The following is a 23,296-nucleotide window of genomic DNA, read 5'->3' as shown; positions in this document are numbered from 1 at the left end:
GAACAAGGTGGGATGCTAGACTGCATTAAATGCTCGAGATATCTCCAGAGAGACGGCCCTGATTTGCTGTCTGACATTGAGGGCCCCATCCATTGTTTGGAGAAGAGAAGCTGCATGATGACAGCTCATGACTTCAACAGCTCATTCCAGCTTGGGCAGGTAGGACTACTCTTGGAGAGTAGCAAATATAACACTGTTATTTAGGAAAGGACCAGAGAGGAATTGAGGAACTATAGACCTGTAAGTTTGGCTTCAGTTGTGGTGAAGGTGTTGGATACATTAATTGGGGAACCATTTGAATAAATTTAAATTAATTAAAGGTAATCAGTATGGATTTACGAAAGATAGATCATGTTTAACCAATTTATTAGAGTTTTATGAAGTCGTTTCTGATTGGGTGGATGAGTGAAGTGCAGTGCATGTAGTATATCTAGACTTTCAGAAGGCATTTGATAAGGTACCACATAGGAGGTTGTTCGCTCAGGTGAGGATTTGTGGTGTGGCTGGTACAGTAGGTAATTGGATTGGAAAGAGTAGCTGTTAGTGGGAGGATACAAGTAGTGGGGTACCTCATAGATTAGTTGTAATACCACTATCAGAGAGTGCGTGAGCACTCTCGATGTAAAAATGGTGCGAAAAAAAATGTCGGTCCCACCCACCATATACAAAACTAAAGTTGGAGAATCTTCTCGAAAAAGTTTCATGGGCTTCATATGAGAGTCTACCTTGTCTGTTCAGCTGATTGTATAGATAGGAATCACTTTTCAGTATCCAGACCAGGGCAAAAGCAAAAAAAACCCCCAAAAAACAAACAAACCGAGATTGATCAAAACCGGCAAATCTTCTCATTCATCATGATAATAATAATAATCTTTTAAATAATAATGATGCAGGGATGGTACCACATGATCATTTCTTGTTACCATCCATACCTTGTTTACATACTTTTTGGAGAAACATCCCTACATCCGTTTTGCATGTTTTTTAAAAATGTTTTTATTACTTGTTCATATTTCACATCAATGATTTGGACAGTGCGGTTAAGAGTTGGCTTTCCAAATTTTCAGATGACGCAAAGCTTGGTAGTAACATCAATAGCATAGACGTCGGTGATCAGATTCAGCAAAGTCTAGCGACTTTAATTGATTGGGCAAAAGATTGGCAGATGCAGATTAACATCAACAAATGTGAGGTGCTAGGGATGGGTAAGAATAATGAAAATAGAGATTACACGATGCAAGGGGAAAGCATGGAGCACGTCACACAAGAGAAGGATTTGGGGGTGGTAATAGATGTGGGAGGTAAGCAGGCAGGACAGTACCAAACGGCTACAGGTAAAGCTATAATAGGGTTTTAGGTTGTATTCATTGGGGGATAAATTATAAATCAAAAGAGGTAGTGTCAATACTGTACAGGAATTTAGTGAAGCCTCATCTGAAATAATGTGTTTAGTTTTGTTTGACATTTCTGAGGATGGACTAGCTGATATAAAGAGGTTTCAGCATGGAGCAATTCGATTGATTCCAGGGCCTAGACTAAGCTATGAGGAGCACCTGAAGGAGACGTAACTTTAAACATAAGAAAGGAGGCGATTACAAGTGGATCTGATCAAGATGTTTAAATTAATGAAGAGTATGCCTGGAGACAGGATAAGTGGTGAAGAGTTTTATTTTTTGCAGAATTGACGGTGACAACACCAGGGACCACACTTTGATAGTATAGAAGAGGAGAGTTGAGACAGCGATAAGGCAATGGTGTATCACTTCGCGGGTCGTTATTGCACGAAATGGTCTCTCTAGAAAGGTGGTGGCGGCAGAAACCATAGAAAGGTTTAAACGTGAATTAAATACCTAGAAACATTGCAGATTGAGGGCTACATGGATATTGGCAAGATTGTGCAGGCTTGATGGGCCTAATGGCCTCCTGCATTGAAGTTCCTTGTGAAAGCTAACCGACGTGTGGCACAAATGCGAACAATCTTGGGATAGATCGTGATTTAAGCAGTCTCTCGTTCAATTTCTAACTGCTGCAAAGAAAGCCATTCAAGCCATTCTTTAGTGAATCGATGATGCCATAGAAACCGCTTTCGTGTTCATAGGGTTGGCTTATTAATGACCTTCAGGAAGGGAGTATCTGCCTGCCCTGGCTCATCTGTTCTACACGCGATACTTGTCTACACATTGTTGTTGACATTTAATGACTTCAGTGCAACTTGAGATGGGGAATCTCTCTCTCTTATGAGTGCAGCCTTACGGCTACTGGTTGCATCATTCGTTAGGGACGCGGGCTATGCCGCTGATGCAGTGTGCCTGTTACCAATACATTGGTACTCATTTTGCCGACCTTGGAAGAATGAGAGGCTGAGTCAACCCCACCTCGTATTAATTCAGCGGACAATGGGGCTCAAACTCAGGAGCCCAGGATCCCAAGTCAGCCACCCTAACCGCTAAGCCAACACCAGTCTTAGATGGGGAATAAAATGCTCTCTATAAAAGGACAGTGCTGCACATAATCTCTCCCAAAAGCTTCTTCAGCAAGTCTTTTATTTCTCAAAACAAAATACTAGTCTCGGTGAAGGCCTGACGAGTATACATTGACAGACAAGATTATTAAAGGATGTTATTCATTAGAGTTCGAAGGGAGTATACGACTGCACTTGGAAACAAGGTGCGGCTGACGTTGTGATCATTAACCCCTCATCAGAACAATAGGGCATTGTCCTTTTTGTCAGAGAACCTTTGTTCTGACAATGGGCTTATGCTTGAACTGTCGGCTGCACCTCTTTTCCCCCCACTGCAATAAGTACCTGGATACTCCTATCGATTTTTATTTGATGAAATGCATTATTCACTTCTCACATCTTGCCATTCAAATAGGAGGTGGCTGATCATCATGACCCACCAAATGGCAATGAAACCGAGCTTAACTTCGGTCACCATTCGTCCAAAACATGAACAAGATAATCAAGTGTGACATCACATAAACCATTCCTTTATTTGAACAAAGGATGGACACACGGTATCTTATTTTGAAACTAAGCAGATTTGAACGCTTCAATCGACAGCTCAAAGGCAGTACTTTTCCCAATCAATTGGAGGAAATGAGATGTTTCGATTTTAATCACGTCTGTAGTCAAACAGTGGAGGTGTTTGCCCGGGGCATCATTTCAAAACATGCCTCGTAGCATGAAGTGAAATTTAGCTTGCGTTGGAAACATACGTAATACACATTAAGGTTGCCACGTTTGGTGATCCCATCAGAACCAACGGTTGCCATCAGAAAAAAATGGAACCTAGGTTCAAATCATATATCCTGTACATATGCATTTATCCATTCTCTTCTCCGCCTCCTATTCTTCTTTTAATATGTTGCAAAATTTTTTTCCACCTTGTCAGGTCATTTGGGGAATCCTTTTAGCCCAAGTCTTACATGGACCATCTGGCCAGGCCTGACGTTCGTTTGAAGGTGGCAGCAATTTGTAAATTAATCAAGGAACCATCGATAACTCGCCCACTCTTCACAAAAGACACCCTTAGATCTTTAACATCCACCATTGACTGGCGCTGGCATTGGCAGACGAGTCCCCCAGCTTAACGTTCATCATCTGATGGACGGCGCACACACTGATGCCTCGCCCTGCTTGCGATACATCAGCCTGACAGTTTATATCTGGGTCGAGATTCGAACCCAGGATTAGAGAGTACAAAGACGAATGTGCACATACTTCTACGTTATCCTGCCAACCATGGCCATTGTCAACGAATGTCCTTGTAATTCATGCCAAAGCACACTGATGTCTTGGAATGTCTTTGTCAGCTTGTGTTGTGATTGTTGTACATCCTCCATCACGAGCTTTAGAACCCCGTTGAGAAAAAGCCTTTTGTGGAGAAGTGACAAACAAACGAGCATGTGGTCGTTATGAATGTTTAAAAGTAAATGCCGGTTATGATGGTCGCCATGCACATCGTTGGTTGATCATTGCGGAAACATTACACTGCAGTCTGATTGGGCTGAATTTTTTTAAATTTTTAAAAGAGCATTCTTTGCCAATCACAGAGCAGATAGGAAAATTAAGATAAGTTTCCCATTCTCGAGCTTGATTAGAGCAAAAAGTTCAATACACCATCAGCCCAATCGGTGCATGCAATGCAAATGTGCCCTCAATGGATATAAATCCACGCAAATTCAAATCGATTTACAGTTGTTCGACTGTAAGCACAGCACCCATTATTGTGGGACCACCTACGGAGGACGTGGCCCTCTAAATGGACGTTAACACACAAAAGTGCAAGAAAGTGTTTCAGTGATCATCACAATATTCCAAACCGTATAAAGCTCTGGCTGAGGTTATTAGACCTTGAAAAGCTCAGTGGGGAGGTACGTTTCTGCTTGAGAGATACATTTTAAAATCCATTACGTCTGTTGCTGTTTCGGGAATTGACCAATTTGATTCCGCCTACGGTGCTTTTGTTAATCGTTCACAAGGACAGGGTTGTGAGCAGGCCATGCAGAATAGGCACACACATAGTGTGAAGAATAGGCACACACTTAGTGTACGCACACAGCTTTTGGGAGAAGCTGCAAACTTGTTGCTGGAAGAAATTTTTTTTTTAAATATGGAAACCTCTGGGATGAAATGAAACTTCATGAAGGTCTTCCACGTCAAGTTAATCAGCCTCAAGAGTTCAGCACTGCGCATACATTCTACAGCCGGAACCTATCCCAGTCTGTAGACCCATCAATTTAGCAACATTATTGCCAAACTGACAGCGCAGTGCCCTCGCCGAATAGCGGCACACCGTCGAAACGACTGAATGACGACACAATGGAACGCGTGCCAGCTGACGGGCGAACACCGGCTTGATGGATCTGCTCCGTGTGCTTCTCGAGAAGCAGGATGACCTCGACGTAACATTGATTGACTTAAATATACAAAAGCATCCTGAGAGTGGAAAGCTTTTGTTTAAACAGCCCATTAGCAAAACGTCCGCATGTGCTGTCTCTTGGGCTTATGGCCTGCATTGGTGCAAGGAGAGTTATAAAAAGAGTTCGAGGCATGTGCGATTTTAATCGTGCCTTCATCTCAATGTACTTTATTGTTGTGGAATTGGAACCATGCCGTGGGCTCTTAGGGACGGACAGCTGCCTCCAGGTTTAGCTAGTGCTTATTGCAGCGGAAATTCCTCAGCCGAGGTATTGCAACACTTTGCATCGAAGAGTGAACTCCAAACAGAGAATCGAATGAACACGACCGTCGTGAAAGGTGTTGGAAATGCCTGGATGAGCAAGAATGAAGAGCGCACGAAAATAAGCACAAAGCCTGAGTATTCAAGGACAGCCCGAGTGAATCACTTTTTCTCGACATTCCAAATGATCTCGTAGTGTTTGCTCGAGAATAAGATGAGAATTTGTCTTTGCGGTACGGCGTCACCAAGTAGGGAAACTTTACTCGAGAATTCCGTGGGAGAGATGGGGGCAGTGGAGTCGCTCTAGGGACGAACAAGAAACACTTTTGTAACACGCCCAGCAACCAGTACAGGAGAGAGAGAGAGAGAGAGAGAGAGAGAGAGAGAGAGAGAGAGAGAGAGAGAGAGAGAGAGAGAGAGAGAGAGAGAGAGAGAGAGAGAGAGAGAGAGAGAGAGAGAGAGAGAGAGAGAGAGAGAGAGAGAGAGAGAGAGAGAGACAGAGACAGAGACAGAGACAGAGACAGAGACAGAGAGAGACACAGAGACAGAGAGAGACACAGAGACAGAGACACCTCATCAGGCAAAGTTATGATCATGTGCGTCACCAGCCATGGTTGGACAAAGAGTTTGAGGGCGTAGGAGGCGGGATTGGAGGTTTTTGGATAAACTTGCCCTCAGCCTTTATCAACCCGAGCAGCAGGGGACCAGGAATAAATAACAGGGGCTGCAGCACAGTCAAGAACATTTCAGCCATCCAAGTGGTTGCACTTCTGTTGCTCAACATGGCATGTTGTGATGACGGTGAGTTGCTTGTGTTAAAAGCCGTGTTTTCTCGAATTCACTTTTGAGTTATCTGTTCATTATTTTTTTAATCACATGTATTTTTTAACGATATATACCACATCAAAATAATTATATATCTCTCGAAATATATATATATATATATATATATATATATATATATATATATATATATATATATATATATATATATATATATATATATCTTCTTCTTTCGGCTGCTCCTGTTAGGGGTCGCCACAGTGGATCAACCGTATGATCTGCATTGAGATTTGGTACAGGTTTTACGCCGGATGCCCTTCTTGACGCAACCCTGGTCACCTCTTACGACACAGGGATCTGGTACACCTATTTTAACCGGGGAATACACCAGCCCAGTACACTGGTACTCACTTCACCGACCTCGGAAGGATGACAGGCTGAGTCAACCTCCTGGTGTGTATAAATTCAAGCGGCTGTACATAATTTATACCAACACATCACCTCCAAACTAGGAACCAGCCCCATGGCACTCAAGCCTTTTCAGACTGAGATTAAAGCCTATGGTCATGAATATATGAAAACGGAGATGTCATTCTCAATTTCGCCCTTGTGGCCTCATCAGGACACCATACTGATGATCATTTATTCGTGACCATATTAGGCTCATTAATAAACCAAATCAAATCCCCATCACCTCCTGGTTAGAGGTCATGCTTTTTAGAGGACTTTATGTCCATTGGAGATCGGGAGAGTGCTCGTCATGCCCATACATTTCGATGTCCCTGCTGATCACATCACGTGCCTTCTGGTTGATTGGTTTGCATTAGTGGGAACAATCGTCTAGCTGACGGACGGATGGTTGTTCTTTGCAGATTATGCGGTTTTACCATGTGAAACATAATTCGTGGCTGATGCTCACCGTTACAGCCAGGCAGGAAGTTTGATATTTAAATGACGAATGTGGTCATCTTTGGTTAAATATTTATTGGTATGCTGTTCTGATGTAAATTTGACAGAGTCATGCTGTTGAAGTCATGGGGACTTACTCCTATGGATGAGTACAATTGTATGACCATGCATTCTGGCCCTTTGGAGTTAGGATGTGTGTGTTTGTTTGACCATTTGCTTCAGCCTTTTGGCTGAGGGGCATTTGTGTATGCCAATGCGACTGTTTTGCTGGCCTGTATGCTTTAGCCATGGGGTTAAGGTGCATATTCAAAGCTGTTTAAATGTTTTGATTTTTTTTTTAAATAAAAAGGTACCTCCATAAGAACTAAATAAGCCTGAATTCTGGATAGGTGGCTCTGTTTGATGGTTAACCAATGTGACCATGTAATCTCTATCTGTTTGACAAGAGTCGCCGGCTGAGGTTTCCAGGTTGGAAGTGACACTTTGGTCTAGGACTTAATCTTCATTCGAGTTTGAGAAAGCGCTCGTCACGTTCCTTACATTTTGATATATATATATATATATATATATATATATATATATATATATATATATATATATATATATATATATATATATATATATATATATATATATATATATATATATACACCACAAGGGGAAAACCAGAGATGTCAGGATAAGTCAATTTTGAAGAAACTGAAAAACAAAGTTTCAAGACTGGTGGACTGTTTGATAACTGTCATATAGATTTCTTTTCCAGTAAAAGGAAGAGTGATCATTGGCCGATCAAATTAAGCATGGAGCATTTGCCAAGCTTCTGTGTTATTTAATTTAAGAGCAAAGAACGAATCAATGTTGCAAACTGACATCACTGGTTATTCCCTTGTTTAATAATTGCCATGCAATTTTAACCCAGGATGTATAGCAAATTCATGCTTGTTGGTTATTAGCATATATTACATGACTTTGGTGATCACAGATTATTTTTTTCAACATTTAACGGTCATTGTTTTTTTTTGTTTGATTGGTGTTCAACGCCTTACTCAAGGGTATTTCGCTTATATGATGACGGATTCTCCATTTCTTACTCCGTACTACTTAATATGATGGAAAACCGGGAGGAAACCAAGGATAAACCACCCCCGCGATAGCTGAAGTCACCTCATGTGACTCCCTCATATACCTAAGCAGGTTGATTGGGCGGTGGGTACATCGAATGAGGATGGGTACTCAGACGCGCTAACCATTAAGCCACGGCGTGGGTCCCATAAAAGTCACAATAAAGGTTTGACCAGGCTTGAACCACCATATGCACCAACTACGGAGCCCATGAAAAACCAAATAGGCTGTTGTAGTGCTCAGAGTTTATGTTGTGAAAGTTTTACAACCTTTCATTTTTTAGTTTCTCAACTCTGAATATTATGGTGGAACAGTTAACATGAATGAAAGGGAGATAACCAGAAGTAAAGTACTGACAACTCTGGGTTTCTACTTGTTCAGCTTTGACAACACTTGTTTTTTCATTGCACGGCTAAACTTTATACCATATAAATTATGTGACACTCCTGGTTATTTGTTAACGTAATATTGTGAAAGGAAACCTTATGTTGTCAACTATTGGCAGGTGCAATAACCCTGAAATTTATAAAAAGTGACATCTCTGGTTTTCCCCTTGTGATATATATATATATATATATATATATATATATATATATATATATATATATATATATATATATATATATATATATATATATATATATTGCCTTCAGAAAGTGTTCACATGAATTGACTTTGTCACATTTGTTGTTGTTATAGCCTGAATTTAAAATGGATAAAATTGAGATTTTTTTTTTATCACTGATCGACACAGAAATCCCCATTATGACAAAGTGAAAATATATTTTTTATAAATTTTTAAAAGTTAATTAAAAATGAGAATCTGAAATGTCTTGAGTCAATAAGTATTCAACCCCTTTGCTATGACATTCCAAATTGAGCTCAGGTGCATCCAATTTCCTTTGATCATCCTCGAGACATCTCCACAACTTGATTGGAGTCCACCTGTGGCCAATTCAATTGATTGGACATGATTTATAAAGAAACACACCTTTCAATACAAGGCCCCACAATTGACAGTACACAACAGAGCAGAAACTCCACCATGAAATCCAAAGAACTGTCTGTAGAACTCCGAGATATAATTGTGAGGAGGCATAGATCTGGGGAAGGGTATGAAGCATTTCTGGAGTGTTGAAAGTTCCCAATAGCACAGTGAGCTCCATCATTAGGAAATGGAAAGAATATAGAACTACCCAGACTATTCCTAGAGGTGGCCGTCTCACCAAACTGAGCAACCAGGCAAGAAGTACCTCAGTCGAGGAGGTGAACAAGAACTCAATGACCACTCTGACAGCGCTACAGAGTTCCTTGGTTGAGAGGGGAGAAGCTGCCAGGAGGATAACAGTTTCTGCAGCATTTCACAAATCTCGGCTTTATGGGAGAGTGGCCAGATGGATGCAACTCCTGAGAAAAAGGCACATGGAAGCATCCCTGAAGCTTACAAAAAGGCACATTAAAGACTGAGAGCATGAGGCAAAAGATTCTGTTGTCTGAAGAGACGAAAATTGAACTCTTTGGCGTGAATGTAAAGCGCTATGTCTGGCGGAAACCGAATACAAGTCATCACTCATCTAACACCATCCCTGCTGTTGGTGGCAGCATCATACTATGGGGATGCTTTTCAGCGGCAGGGACTGGGAGACTTGTAAGGAGAGAGGGAACAATGAATGGAGCCAAATACAGGGAAATCCTTGAGGAGAACCTGCTTCAGAGTGCAAAGGACCTGAGAGTGCAGTGAAAATTTACATTCCAACAGGACAATGACCTCAAGCTTATAGCCAAAGCAACACTAGAATGGCTTCAAACCAAGAATGTGAAGTCCTTGAGTGGCCCAGCCAAAGCTCAGATTTGAACCCCATTGAGAAACTGTGGAAAGACTTGAAGATTGCTGTTCGCCGACAATCCTCATCCAACTTGACAGAACTTGAGCAAATCTTCAAGGAAGAATAGAAGAAGATCCTCAAATCCAGATGTGCAAAGCTGCTACAGACATACCCAAGAAGACTCGAAGCTGCAATCGCTGCCAAAGGCGCTTCACCAAAGTATTGACTCAGGGGGTGGAACACTTATGTAAATTAGATATCTCTGTTTTTCATTCTGAATTAATTTGTAAAAATTCTAAAAATGTGTTTTCACTTTGTCATTATGGAGTATTTTGTGTATATTGGTGCTAAAAATAAAAAAACCTCAATGCAATCCATTCTACATTCAGGCTGTAACACAGCAAAATGTGAAAAAGTCAAAGGGTATGAAGACTTTCTGAATAATATATATATATATATATATATATATATATATATATATATATATATATATATATATATACATACATATATAAATATATACATACATACCAGACTATGCCTAATGATGAGAGCGTCCTCTATGAGTCTGGATGGTCGGTGGTTCGAACCTTGGCCGAGTCATACCAAGAACTTAAAAAATGGTACATGCTCTCTCCTTGCTTGGTGCTCAGCGTTTAAAAGCATAGAACACGAACAACCAACAGTGGTAAGGCAATGGCAAAACAGTCAATATAACCCAAGTTAATAAACTGCTTCAGCAGCACCAATGCTCTGTGAAGTACATCTGTACATTAAAAAAAAATAACCACAAAACTCATAGAATGAGAAATTAAATAAACAAAACCTTGGTGTTGCTTGCCTTGTGAGTACCTCGTTTGTAAAATTTCAATTCCCCATGCATGTTTTCACTAAGTGACAGGAGGGATATGCATGGAGGGTATATTGGTCAGTACTGACTGCTTTCCAGGTTGAGATCCCACACATGTTATCTTCTTTTAATTCACGTAAAAGTACACTGATGACATTTCCTTGTGATCTCCATGTGATTGTGGAAACGGCTATAGAAAACTCCTTTCAAAAAATATACTATAGTAATGGTTTTATTAAATACCAAGTTGTGTTCGGATTTTTGTGCATCTCAATGAGAAGACTTTTGACTTCAGTTCGTGGGCTCGATTTAAATAAATTATCTTATGCAGTTCAGTTTTTATCAGATCCTTAAGAGTTTTGTTCTTGATTTTTAAGTTTTGATGAGGTTGACAGATAGAGTAACACATTGCGTGCATGGCAGGTCGAGGAACGATAGCTGGAGTTCAGCAACTCCTTTAATCCTTCTCGGCCCTCCTCGATTAATCAAAAGTGAAGCTGGCATTCCAAAGCTGATGTTTGCTGAAAAAGAACATCAACTTCATGATATCAACTTGAAACGATTCAGCCTGTGTGTCGAAATGGTTTGTTTTCCCAGTCATACCAATCTCATAAACCTTCTGCAAATCTGTCCTGAGTCTGTACAGAAAAAAAATTGTCAATTTGGTTGTCGGCATTTCGTTCATTTATTCAGTCATTCCAGATGGCAAAAATTCTTCAGCCAACTGGCAATATCCCGGTGCCAACACTTTGGCAGAAATCTCTGCCTTGCAAACACTGTCAGATCGTACGAGGTGCCAACGTCATCCTACTCTTTCAAAACTCCGTTACCTTCTTCTTCCAGGGTACAATGCTTGCCAACTGTGACATGAAGAATTTACCACCTCACACGGTTGAGATTCATGGGTTTTGATTCCAGGGATGGAAATCATTATTTCAATTACTTTTTAAAGTAGTGAACGTGTTTTCTTGGTCAGACAGAGAAAATTTCAATCCGCTCACAACATGACGTCATGTGAAATGATGGGAACGGAATGAGGGCTTTTTATCCTTTCTATTCAAACAAATCTGCCACATATGTAGGACTGTCGTTTTTAAAGTGTCAGAACATACTCCTTTGCGTGACATCTTGTGTAAATAGGAAGATGTAAAAGATGAATGTTGGCTGAAACATCATGAAGTACAATGGGGGTGGAGAGGAAACAATCGTTTCGTTATTGCGAAAGCTTTTTTCCAATTGCTTAACCTTACTTTCCTTTATTTTTTTTTACATGTTTCTTTGTTTAAAAAAAATTCCATCCAAAACTGTTTTTACTCAACTTTGGATTCAGGTTGCTAAGTTCAGTCACCCATTTGTCTTATGGCAAATGCCACTTTCAAAATCAAATGTCTCTGTTTAGTCAAGAAGAAATAACAGTTCATGATACTTTCTACAAATAACGTTTGATATACCCCAAGAGCATTACAATTACAATGTTTATCAAACCAAGTAGGGGAAAATAAACCAGAATTAACGGAAAACGTCGATGGACTCTCTTCCTCTCTCCTCCCTCTCTCCCACCAACCTCTCCCTGCCCATCCTCCCTCCTCTCTTTCCCTGTCCCCATCTTCCCAAAGTCAAGTACAGTACTGGCAAAACAACTCAAGAGTCAGGATTGCACTGAATTGTTTTCTTTTGCCTTCCCAGTAGTACTCATGGTAGGGATTTGCAATTTGTTCAGGGTGCTCACTCACCTACTCTTCGAAAAAGACACTGTGGAATATGTAGCCCAGCTAATTAATGCTGGGGGTGGACAGGATGGCTTGAAGTTGTGTTCGCTTGCCTCTAAGCTGTCAAGCCTGGGATCGAATCCCGACCCAGCTATAAATCGTCATCCTGGTGTTTCATAGTCAGGGTGATTCATCAATGTTTGTGCTGTCCTTGGGATGGATGTTAAACTGGATGTCATGTCTGTAAGCATTATTTGATGGAGATTAAAGAACCTTCACAAAGGTTATTTAATGTTTTCCAGTTATCACCAGCACCATGGGCAAATTCCAAATTCGTACCCTAATGACTGCTGGGAAAGGGATGGCAAACTGCTCAGTATAACCCTGGCCGAGAAACTGCTTCGGCAGAACCAACACTAACAGAACAGAGTAGGGTAATCAGAATCAGAGATGGGACACCCAGCTGAGCAACCATCTGATGGACTGCAAACTTTGTGATAAAATGCACTGCCAACAAAGTACCAACCTGACAGTTTATAGTCTGCACCATCCTGTCAGATAGAAATAACAAGTCGAAATATAAAGAAAATATTCTCAACATGGCTATTTCAGTCTGAGTTTATAACATGCTTTTTTCTCTTCAAAACATAAATATGCCACAGTAAAATGATAGCGAGATAAACAAGGCAAAACCTCTGTTAAACCAAGAGACCATGGCCCAAACATACTTTCTGAATTCGCTGTCCTCATGTATTTCGCAACACAGATGAGAAATGGCCAACATCATTGTGTGCGACATTCGATCTTCAGATTTATAGTGCTTTCTTTATTCACTGCCAATAACGAAATAAACCCCTTTTGGTGAGAGTGGATTTGAAGGATAGACAATGAGAGACAAAAATTATCCAGAGCAATACAGCTTTAGAGAAATCTTCCAGCCATGAAATGCTGAGAGGGTCTTGAATACTATTGGCGGACAGCTTGATGTGGCAGACTCTGCAATCGCTCAAAGAGATGTTTTGTGCGATTGCCCTGATCTCTTGTTTGGGAATCAAGACCTCAATTAATAGCTGGAGCGAGCAAATGGAGATGGGGTCGAGTGGAGTGACCATGATGGAAAACCCCAAATAGGCAGCAGTCTGTAAGTATGGACTCTTGGAGAAGAGATGGATTTCCCTTGAGGTCTGCATTGATATGGATTCTAGTACTTTTTATGATGCAAAGGTTGATCAATCTGTGATGAGGGGATCCATATTGAGATTCTTCTTTTCATTAGGAGTGATATTGGCAATTTTCCATGCTGATGGCAAACAATTTTCTGAGAACTTTTACAGAGCTAAGGCCAAGGAAGAGTGACTCTATCTACATTTTTGATTGCAGATACTGTATGGCTGAGTTGATGTGTCAAGGTTGGTCATAAAGTTTTTTGCAAGAATTTCAGTCGTTCTTAGGAGCTGGTTATAAATGGGGATCGAAGGGGGGAGTAGGTAGGGCAATGTATGGATATGGGAGTGAAATATAAGGATCCAGACCTTATTCATGAAGAGTGTCCATCATGACTCAATCCATCATGAGTGAAACTAGAGACTTAAACTGCTCTCCCCATCCCTGATTCCACCTTATGTTTGACCTTCATAAGATTCAATGAAACATGAGCATTTATGAGGAGCTGATACTCTAGGTTTCCCACCTTTTGTGTGGTATGAGGAATAGATCTGTTTTAATATGAAAGCTAAATTTTGAACGGTTTTTGAAATATCGCGTGTACAAGGCAAGTTACCACAGATGGTTGTCATGGCAAGAGAATTCAGCCAATTGCAGCCGTGATCAAAGCCGGTTGAGACAATGTTATGAGGAAGAGATGTCTGCAATATGAAAGCTAAATGTTGAAGGGTTTTTGAAATATTGCGTACACAAAAGTACATGGACGGATGATCGGTCGGTCAGATGGAGCACATTTTATTGTCCCCCTGTCTCTGACCTTGTTGGAGGGTGGGGGACAAAATGGATGTAAAGGGAGAAGTCATACCATATATTGGAAGAAAAAGAAGTGTAGAGGATTTAAGGAGTGTGGATGAGGGAAAGGAAGGAGAAGAGGTGCTTATGGAGAGGAAAGGATGATGGGGCAAGGTCGTTTCGATGTCATTCTAAAGATTTGATGATGAAGTTGTTTTTGGTTATGGCATTTGTGAGAGAAAAAAATCGAAGGCCTATCGCTCAAAATGTCAGCTACCCCTCATTATCCACAATGGTAAACTTACTCTTACCAACGTTTATCTTGTTTGTTGATGCAAACTGACAACAGCATTCATAGAGACGAGTCATATGTTGTTATATTTGATAAACTATTCACTTTGTTTCCACTTTTATTTACCGAATGTGCATATTCTCTTTACATGTCTGTCTGTAAGTGTTGGTTTTCTCTAATTAGAATAGCTATTAAACTATGAATCCTTCTCTGCACATGGATTCTTGTCTCTTAGAATTTATCCTCCTCTCTTTACCTCCACCAATGAAGGTGGATGGAGGTTGTTTTCAACCATGTTTGTCTGTCTGTCTGTCTGTCTGTCTGTGAGCAGGATTCCTCAAAAGGTTGTGAACAGTTTCAGATGAAATTTGGTGGATAGGTTGGGTTGGTGACAAGGACGAATTGTTTCCATTTTGGTGATGATCTGGATCCGGATACCAGAATTTTTCAGTGATTGTTCACCATTGAGAGACAAGGCCAAAAACTAAATATAGGACGATATCTTAAAAAGTTATGGATGAGTTATGACAATACGAAGTGGATGAGTTGGTTTGGTGACAAGAACAAGCTGATTAGACTTTGCTTAAGGTCTGGATCTCGATATGACCTATCAGTGGTTTACAAAATGTAAACTGTTCAGCCTGACGGAGTTATGCACTCCACCGAGTGCCGTTCTAGTTCAGTTCTGCATTTCGAATTGTCTGATACATGATGACATGTTGCTTCTAAGCCTATATTTCTGAAATGAAAACTATTATTAGCCCGAAATTCGGACTTAGTCCGAAATGGCTGCTTTTGGATTTGGATTCGATTTTTGTGTCCGTTCGTGCATGCGTCCGCAACCATATCTCAGACATGTATTGATCGATTTTATTCATACCAAGCAAAAAGACAACACGTGATGGTATACATACACACACCATTTTGTTTCACGATGCGATCAAAGATGGCCGACTGGCACCCATTTTAGTTGTAAAAAAAAACCCAGTGTCGAACATGTCCTCTAACATTTCTCAGTCATGCATTTACCAATCTTGTTCAAACTAGACACACAGATAAGGAATGATGTGTATCAAGTTTGGCACACAGATAAGGGAGGATGACATACATAAGCACGTAATTTTCTTTCGACATCAGATCCAATATGGCCGACTGACGGCCATTTTAGTTATAAAAAAAACCCGATGTTGAACACGTCTTCAATCATTTCTCATGCATTTACCTATGTCATTCAAACTTGGCAAACAGATAAGTAATGATGGCTTACATACGCACATCATTTTTTTTTTTACGAGATCAGATCCAAGATTGCTGACTGGCATTCATTTTAGTTCTAAAATAACCCAATGTTGAACATGTCCTCAACCATTTATTGGACATGCATTTACCAATGTTGTTCAAACTTGGCAAACAGATTTTAAAAAATGATATATATGTATATGTACATGTACATATATATATATATATATATATATATATATATATATATATATATATATATATATATATATATATATATATATATATATATATATATATATATATATATATACGTGTATACATGAGAAATGAGCAGGATAGAATCGAAGACCTTCTCGAGAGCAGTCCCTAACTGCTCCTATGGCTGGTAGCGAGAGCCCTGCCCGAATGCATAATGGTTGTCAGTGTGACACCTGTATATGTGGAAGAATTGCATCACTCAGCAGGTGGGTCAGCCAGATAGTTCAGATGGCAGAGCATCGGTATGATTTGCCAGAGGACTTAGGTTTGATTCACGGTCTGAGCCTGTAATTCTTCCACATGTATATATATATATATATATATATATATATATATATATATATATATATATATATATATATATATGTGTATATATATATGTATATATATATATGTATATATATATATATATATATATATATATATATATGTGTGTATATATATATATATATGTATATATATATATATGTATATATATATATATATATATGTATATATATATATATATATATATATATATATATATATATATATATATATATATATATATATATATGTATATATATATATATATATATATATGTATATATATATATATATATATATATATATATATATATATATATATATATATATATATGTGTATGTGTGCCATGACCAAAAGTATGTGCACACCCCTTTCTAACGAGTGGATTCGGCTATTTCAGCCACACCCATTGCTGACAGGTATATAAAATCAAGACAAACAATCTCCATAGACAAACATTGGCAGGAGAATAGGCCGTACCAAAGAGCTCAGTGACTTTCAACATGGCACTGTTATAGGATGGATGCGAGACTTGGACTCTGACCAAGGATCTGAGACGGAGACTTAATTCCTTTGGTACCAGGTGTCTTCGGAGAATCCTTGGCTATCGCTGGTCGGATTTTGTGTCCAACGAGCGGTTTCTGAGAGAGACTCGGATGAGCTTTGTTACCTGCATAGTCGGTGAGCATCACGCTGATCCTGCTCACCAGATTCTCTCAGCGAGGGAGTCTCATGAGTGGAGGAGGCCAGTGGGCCGACCACATTCCTCGTGGTTGCAGCAGGTTGAACATCATCTCAAGGAGATGGGGATGGGTCTGGAATCTGCCTGGTGGATGGCTAGACGGAGGCCCCTGGAGTACCGGCAGAAAGTGGACGCAGTGACGCGCTGTTCTGGCACATACTCCCATACCTGACCTGACCTGACTGTTATAGGATGCCACCTTTCCAACAAGTCAGTTCTTCAAATTTCTGCCCTGCAGGAGCTGCCCTGGTCAACTGTAAGTGCTGTTATTGTGAAGTGGAAACATGTAGGAGCAACAACAGCTCGGCCACGAAGTGGTAGGCCACACACGCTCACAGAACGGGACCACCGAGTGCTGAAGTATGTCGCATGGAAAAATCATCTGTCGTCAGTTGCAACACTCACTACCGAGTTTCAAACTGATTCTGGAAGCAAGATCAGCACAAACACTGTTTGTTGAGAGCTTCATGAAATGGCTTTCCATGGCTGAGCAGCCGCACACAGGCCTAATATCACCATGTGAGATGCCAAGCTTTGACTGGAGCAGTGTGAAGCTCACCACCATGGAACTCTGGAGCAGTGGAAACGTTCTCTGTAGCGATGAATCGCGTTTCACCATCTGAGAGTCCGACAGACAAATCTGGGTTTGGTGGATGCCAGGAGAACAATACCTGCTCGAATGCACAGCGCCAACTGTAATGTTTGGTGGAGAAGGAATAATAATCTGGGGCTGTTTTTCATGGTTCGGGCAAGGACCTTTAGTTCTAGTGAAGGGAAATCTTAACGCAACAGCATACAATGACATTCTAGGAATCTAGGTGATTCTGTGCGTCTCAGCATGACAATGATCCCATGCACAAAGTGAGGTCCATACAGAAATGGTTTGTAGAGATCGGTGTGGAAGAACTTGACTGGCCTGCACAGAGCCCTGACCTTAACCCCATCAAGCACCTTTGGGATGAATTGGAACGCCGACTGTGAGTATGACCGAATCGCCAAACATCATTGCCTGACCTCACTAATTCTCTTGGAGCTGAATGGAAGCAAATCCCTGCAGCAATATTCCAACATCTTATGGAAAGCCTTCCCAGAAGAGTGGAGGCTGTTATAGCAGCAGAGTGGGGGACCAACTCCATATTAATGCCCATGATTTTGGAATGAGTTGTTGGATGAGCAGGTGCCACAGACTTTTGGCCATGTAGTATATATATGTGTAGATGTGTATATATATATATATATATATATATATATATATATATATATATATATATATATATATATATACATACATACATACACACCTATATATGGATTGGCTCGCTATGCTCACCTCACCACACATCACTGCAGTAGGAAAAACACCGCCACGTTATTAAAAACACCTCACCGCTATGGTATTAAATACACCTCACTGTCGCGTAACTGCCACATATTAAAATCGCCTCACCGCTATGGTATTAAAAACACCTCACTGCCACATATTAAAATCGCCTCACCGCTATGGTATTAAAAACACCTCACTGCCACATATTAAAATCACCTCACCGCTATGGTATTAAAAACACCTCACTGCCACATAACTTCTACATATTAAAAACACCTCACTGCCACATAACTGCCATATATTAAAATCGCCTCACCGCTATGGTATTAAAAACACCTCACTGCCACATAACTGCCACATATTAAAAAAACCTCACCGCTATGGTATTAAAAACACCTCACTGCCACATAACTTCTTCAGATTAAAAACACCTCATTGCCGCATAACTGCCACATATTAAAAACACCTCACTGCCACATAACTGCCACATATTAAAAACACCTCACTGCCACATAACTGCCACATATTAAAAACACCTCACTGCCGCATAACTGCCACATATTAAAAACACCTCACTGCCACATAACTGCCACATATTAAAAACACCTCACTGCCACATAACTGCCACATATTAAAAACACCTCACTGCCACATAACTTCTTCAGATTAAAAACACCTCACTGCCGCATAACTTCCACATATTAAAAACACCTCACTGCCACATAACTGCCACATATTAAAATCACCTCACCGCTATGGAATTAAAAACACCTCACTGCCACATAACTGCCACATATTCAAAACACCTCACTGCTACATAACTGCCACATATTAAAAACACCTCACTGCCACATAACTTCTTCAGATTAAAAATACCTCACTGCCACATAACTTCTTCAGATTAAAAACACCTCACTGCCACATAACTGCCACATATTAAAAACACCTCACTGCCACATAACTTCTTCAGATTAAAAACACCTCACTGCCACATAACTGCCACATATTAAAAACACCTCACTGCCACATAACTTCTTCAGATTAAAAACACCTCACTGCCACATAACTGCCACATATTAAAATCACCTCACCGCTATGGAATTAAAAACACCTCACTGCCACATAACTGCCACATATTCAAAACACCTCACTGCTACATAACTGCCACATATTAAAAACACCTCACTGCCACATAACTTCTTCAGATTAAAAACACCTCACTGCCACATAACTTCTTCAGATTAAAAACACCTCACTGCCGCATAACTGCCACATATTAAAATCACCTCACCGCTATGGTATTAAAAACACCTCACTGCCACATAACTGCCACATATTAAAAAAACCTCACCGCTATGGTATTAAAAACACCTCACTGCCGCATAACTGCCACATATTAAAAACACCTCACTGCCGCATAACTTCCACATATAAAAAACACCTCACTGCTACTTTATAAAAAATACCTCCCTGACAGGTTATGAAAAACACCTCACCGCAATGATATTAAGAGCACCTCACTTCCACATAAATGCCACTCATTAAAAACACCAAACCGTCATGGTATTAAAAACACCTCACTGCAACGTAACCACCATATTATTAAAAATACATCACCTCTGCATAATTCAATACAGCTCCCACTATGCAATTGAAAACACCTCACCACACGTCGCTCGAGAGACATGCTTGTTTAAGTTTTTTTTATCTGAGGATAAGTACGCAAGTTACTGTGTTGTCAAGATTTACACCAATCAGAATTCAAACATTTATTTTGCAAATTAATTTGTAATATTCGTGATATTACATTTTGTAAGTAATTGAAGTTGAAGATTAAAGCTGAAATAAAAAATAACAAAATCCAAAATATTTCAAATAAATCCCCTTAGAACATACAAACGGGAGAGATAAGAGCAGCACGGAAGTTTGGGACGATTTCACAAAAGTTTGAGGGATTAGTTCAGTGACAACACAGGATGGGACAGACACTGCACAGATATATGTAGATATCCTACTCCTCCTTTCCTCTTCCCCTGTCTGTCTTACTATTTGCCCCCAATGTCCTACTTTTACCCTCTGCCATCATGCTCTTTCATCAGCCTAGATTTTTTTAAACAACTATTTTTTGGACAACATTCCTCAGTCTCGACTTTTCCAGCATATGTACATATATATATATATATATATATATATATATATATATATATATATATATATATATATATATATATATATATATATATATATATATATATATATCTGCAAAAGTAGGTATACAGTAATGCAAATTTCCAAATTAAATTTCCACTTTACCTGCAAATAAAAGATGTATTATAGAAAAAATTACGAAAATAAAAATGGTGATAATGATTTTAATGAATTAAATGAATTCTAGTATTAAATGAATCCTAGCACCACTATTATAATACTGGTAATACTGGTATAATCCTTACTGTATACCTACTTTTTGCAGCACCCTGTGTATATATATATATATATATATATATATATATATATATATATATATATATATATATATATATATATATATATATATATATATATATATATATATATTTGCCAGAATAACCTTCTGTCCATGTCATTCCTGATTTATGTGTGGAAAAAACACAAGTGTTAAGAATTTATGGAATAAAGGTTTGTGACACTTTCATCTACTTCATTGTCATGTGAGTCAATTTATCTTCACAGATAAGGCCCACATAGTTTTAAGAATTCACATGTCTGCTTGGGTAAGAAAGTCTATCTTTTGTTGCATGGCCAAATGGCTCCACTCCCAAGCAAACATTCGGTTGTTTCGTTTGCTCAGGCCAGACTGCCTCCTGATTTTGGTGGAAGTGAGCATCACGATGCATCCAATGAGTGCACCAGCTGCACCACATTTTCCTTCAGTGTAATGCTTCCCAGTTCGTCCATATGTTTTACATTGCACATCCATGTTCATTGCCATTCAACCGAATACCAGTTTATTGTCTAATGTACATTTCTCAGTGGGAAATTTAAATAGTCTTGGAATCATAATCACGTTGACTGTGACATCATTTTCTCCCATTTCCAGTATACTGTATATATATATATATATATATATATATATATATATATATATATATATATATATATATATATATATATATACTGTATTTGCTGTCCTCTTTTCTTACCCCCTGGTGGCACAGACGGCCTTAACATTTCAAAAGTATGCTGGAGGTATGAGGAATGTATGAGGCCCAGTGTTTAAAAAATGAAATTCCCTTTGATTAAATATCGCTTCGGAAAATTGTATTGATACTTGTTGAACAGCTTGAAGAGGATTCTGGTTTTCATTCTGATGTAACATACTTTGTTACAGAGCATCAGTGCTGTCAAAGCAGTTTCTTGGCAAGGGTTATATCAGGTGGTTTGCCATTACCTTCCCAGCAGTTGTAAGGGCAGTAACTTGGAATTTGGTCATGGTGCACGCAATAGCTCGTCTACTTTTTGTGAAGGACACCATGGGATCCCTAGCATCCACCTTCCCCATAAGTGTCCACCAGGATGCCCAATTTAACATCTATCCAAGGGATGGCACTCACATTGATGAATCACCCTGCCTGTGAAATAGTTGGGTTGGGATTCGAACCCAGGCTAGATAGCTTAGTGTCGAGTGTGTGAAGCTTGAGTCCATCTTGCCAGCCCCATGAAAATGAACATACACACAATATCCTAGATATCTATGTAGTATTCCATGATTTTCTAATTTGGTGTAATGCAAGTAATTTCAACATACAGAAATTATAACGACATTATTAATCATGAGAGGGAGAAAGAAGGAGGGAGATACTGCAAAAACAATGACCTTCTCATTATATCTCACAATACTCTTTCTTTTCCCCAGAGCCCCTTGAACTTCTGACATGCAATCTAAGGGAAGAGCCACCACTCATCGTCCGTCGTGGCCAGTATTTTGACCTCTCGCTAAAATTCTCAAACCGTCACTACTGTGCTGACTTCGACATCATCTCCATTTCTACTCGGTTTGGTATGACACGCCGTTTCACAATATTCACGTGATAATAACAATATCTGCATTGTCCTTTTCATTATCAGAATATTGCTTACATTTCCCCACAATTTTTCTTTCTGTGGTTGCTTCCTGTTTTCTTATATTTTTATCGGTTGTGTTGTGTTCAGCTCCCTCCAACCCCAAGCCAGACCCTCTTATCTCTGATTCTCCTTTTCCTCACATCCTCACCCCCATTTCACAGTTGGCACCCATCATCCCGCGCTCGCTTTTCCAACCTCTGCCTCTACTTTTCTGACTCCATAACTGCTTCTTTCAGTAATATTGTTGTGAAACTGCAGGATATTAAAATTTGTTACACTGTGATGATGAGATTCTGATGATAATGAAGAAAATATTATTGTTGTGTTTGTTTGTTATTGCCTCTGCTATTACTGATATGGTCTTGTTAGACTTATAAAGTCGTCGTCGTCGTCGTCGTCGTCGTCGTCGTCCACTTTTGATAGTCTTATCATGGATCTGGTGATGGTACTTTTCCATTGCCAATGTTCTTCTGTGAGTTACCTTAATTTCTCTCCTTTAAATCCTCTGTCATTTCTGAGATGGCCAATATAACTCAATCGGGATCTTCCGAAATCAAGTCTTCCTTGTGATGACTTCCACAGCTGCAGTTTGGAAACCGGTTCTTCCTTAGTCATTATGCAGTGGCCAGAACATTTCAGACATCTTTTGTTATTTATCAGGGTTGAGGAGATTCTGTGTAAATCTC

At 39.6% G+C, this 23,296-nt stretch overlaps 1 protein-coding gene across 2 annotated transcripts in view; it reads left to right on the top strand.

The window, feature by feature from the left end:
• The first annotated feature begins 5,687 nt into the window (after nt 1-5,687).
• Nucleotides 5,688-23,296, top strand: part of LOC147027629 (protein-glutamine gamma-glutamyltransferase 2-like) — a 121,397-nt gene continuing 103,788 nt past the window's right edge. The window contains exons 1-2 of one of the 2 annotated variants that reach the window (XM_085877158.1): nt 5,689-5,987; nt 22,402-22,545. In XM_085877158.1, the coding sequence (XP_085733284.1) occupies nt 5,969-5,987; nt 22,402-22,545 (163 nt within the window). In that variant the 5' untranslated portion in view covers nt 5,689-5,968. Of the gene's footprint in view, nt 5,988-22,401; nt 22,546-23,296 lie in introns of both variants that reach the window. The other variant, XM_085877159.1, reaches the window with a different exon arrangement.

This window comes from Eptatretus burgeri, chromosome 4 (genome assembly GCF_056783735.1).
Source record: "Eptatretus burgeri isolate ZD-2024b chromosome 4, Ebu_testis_v1, whole genome shotgun sequence".
Lineage (NCBI taxonomy): Eukaryota > Metazoa > Chordata > Myxini > Myxiniformes > Myxinidae > Eptatretus > Eptatretus burgeri.
This window is presented reverse-complemented; position numbering and strand designations above follow the sequence as displayed.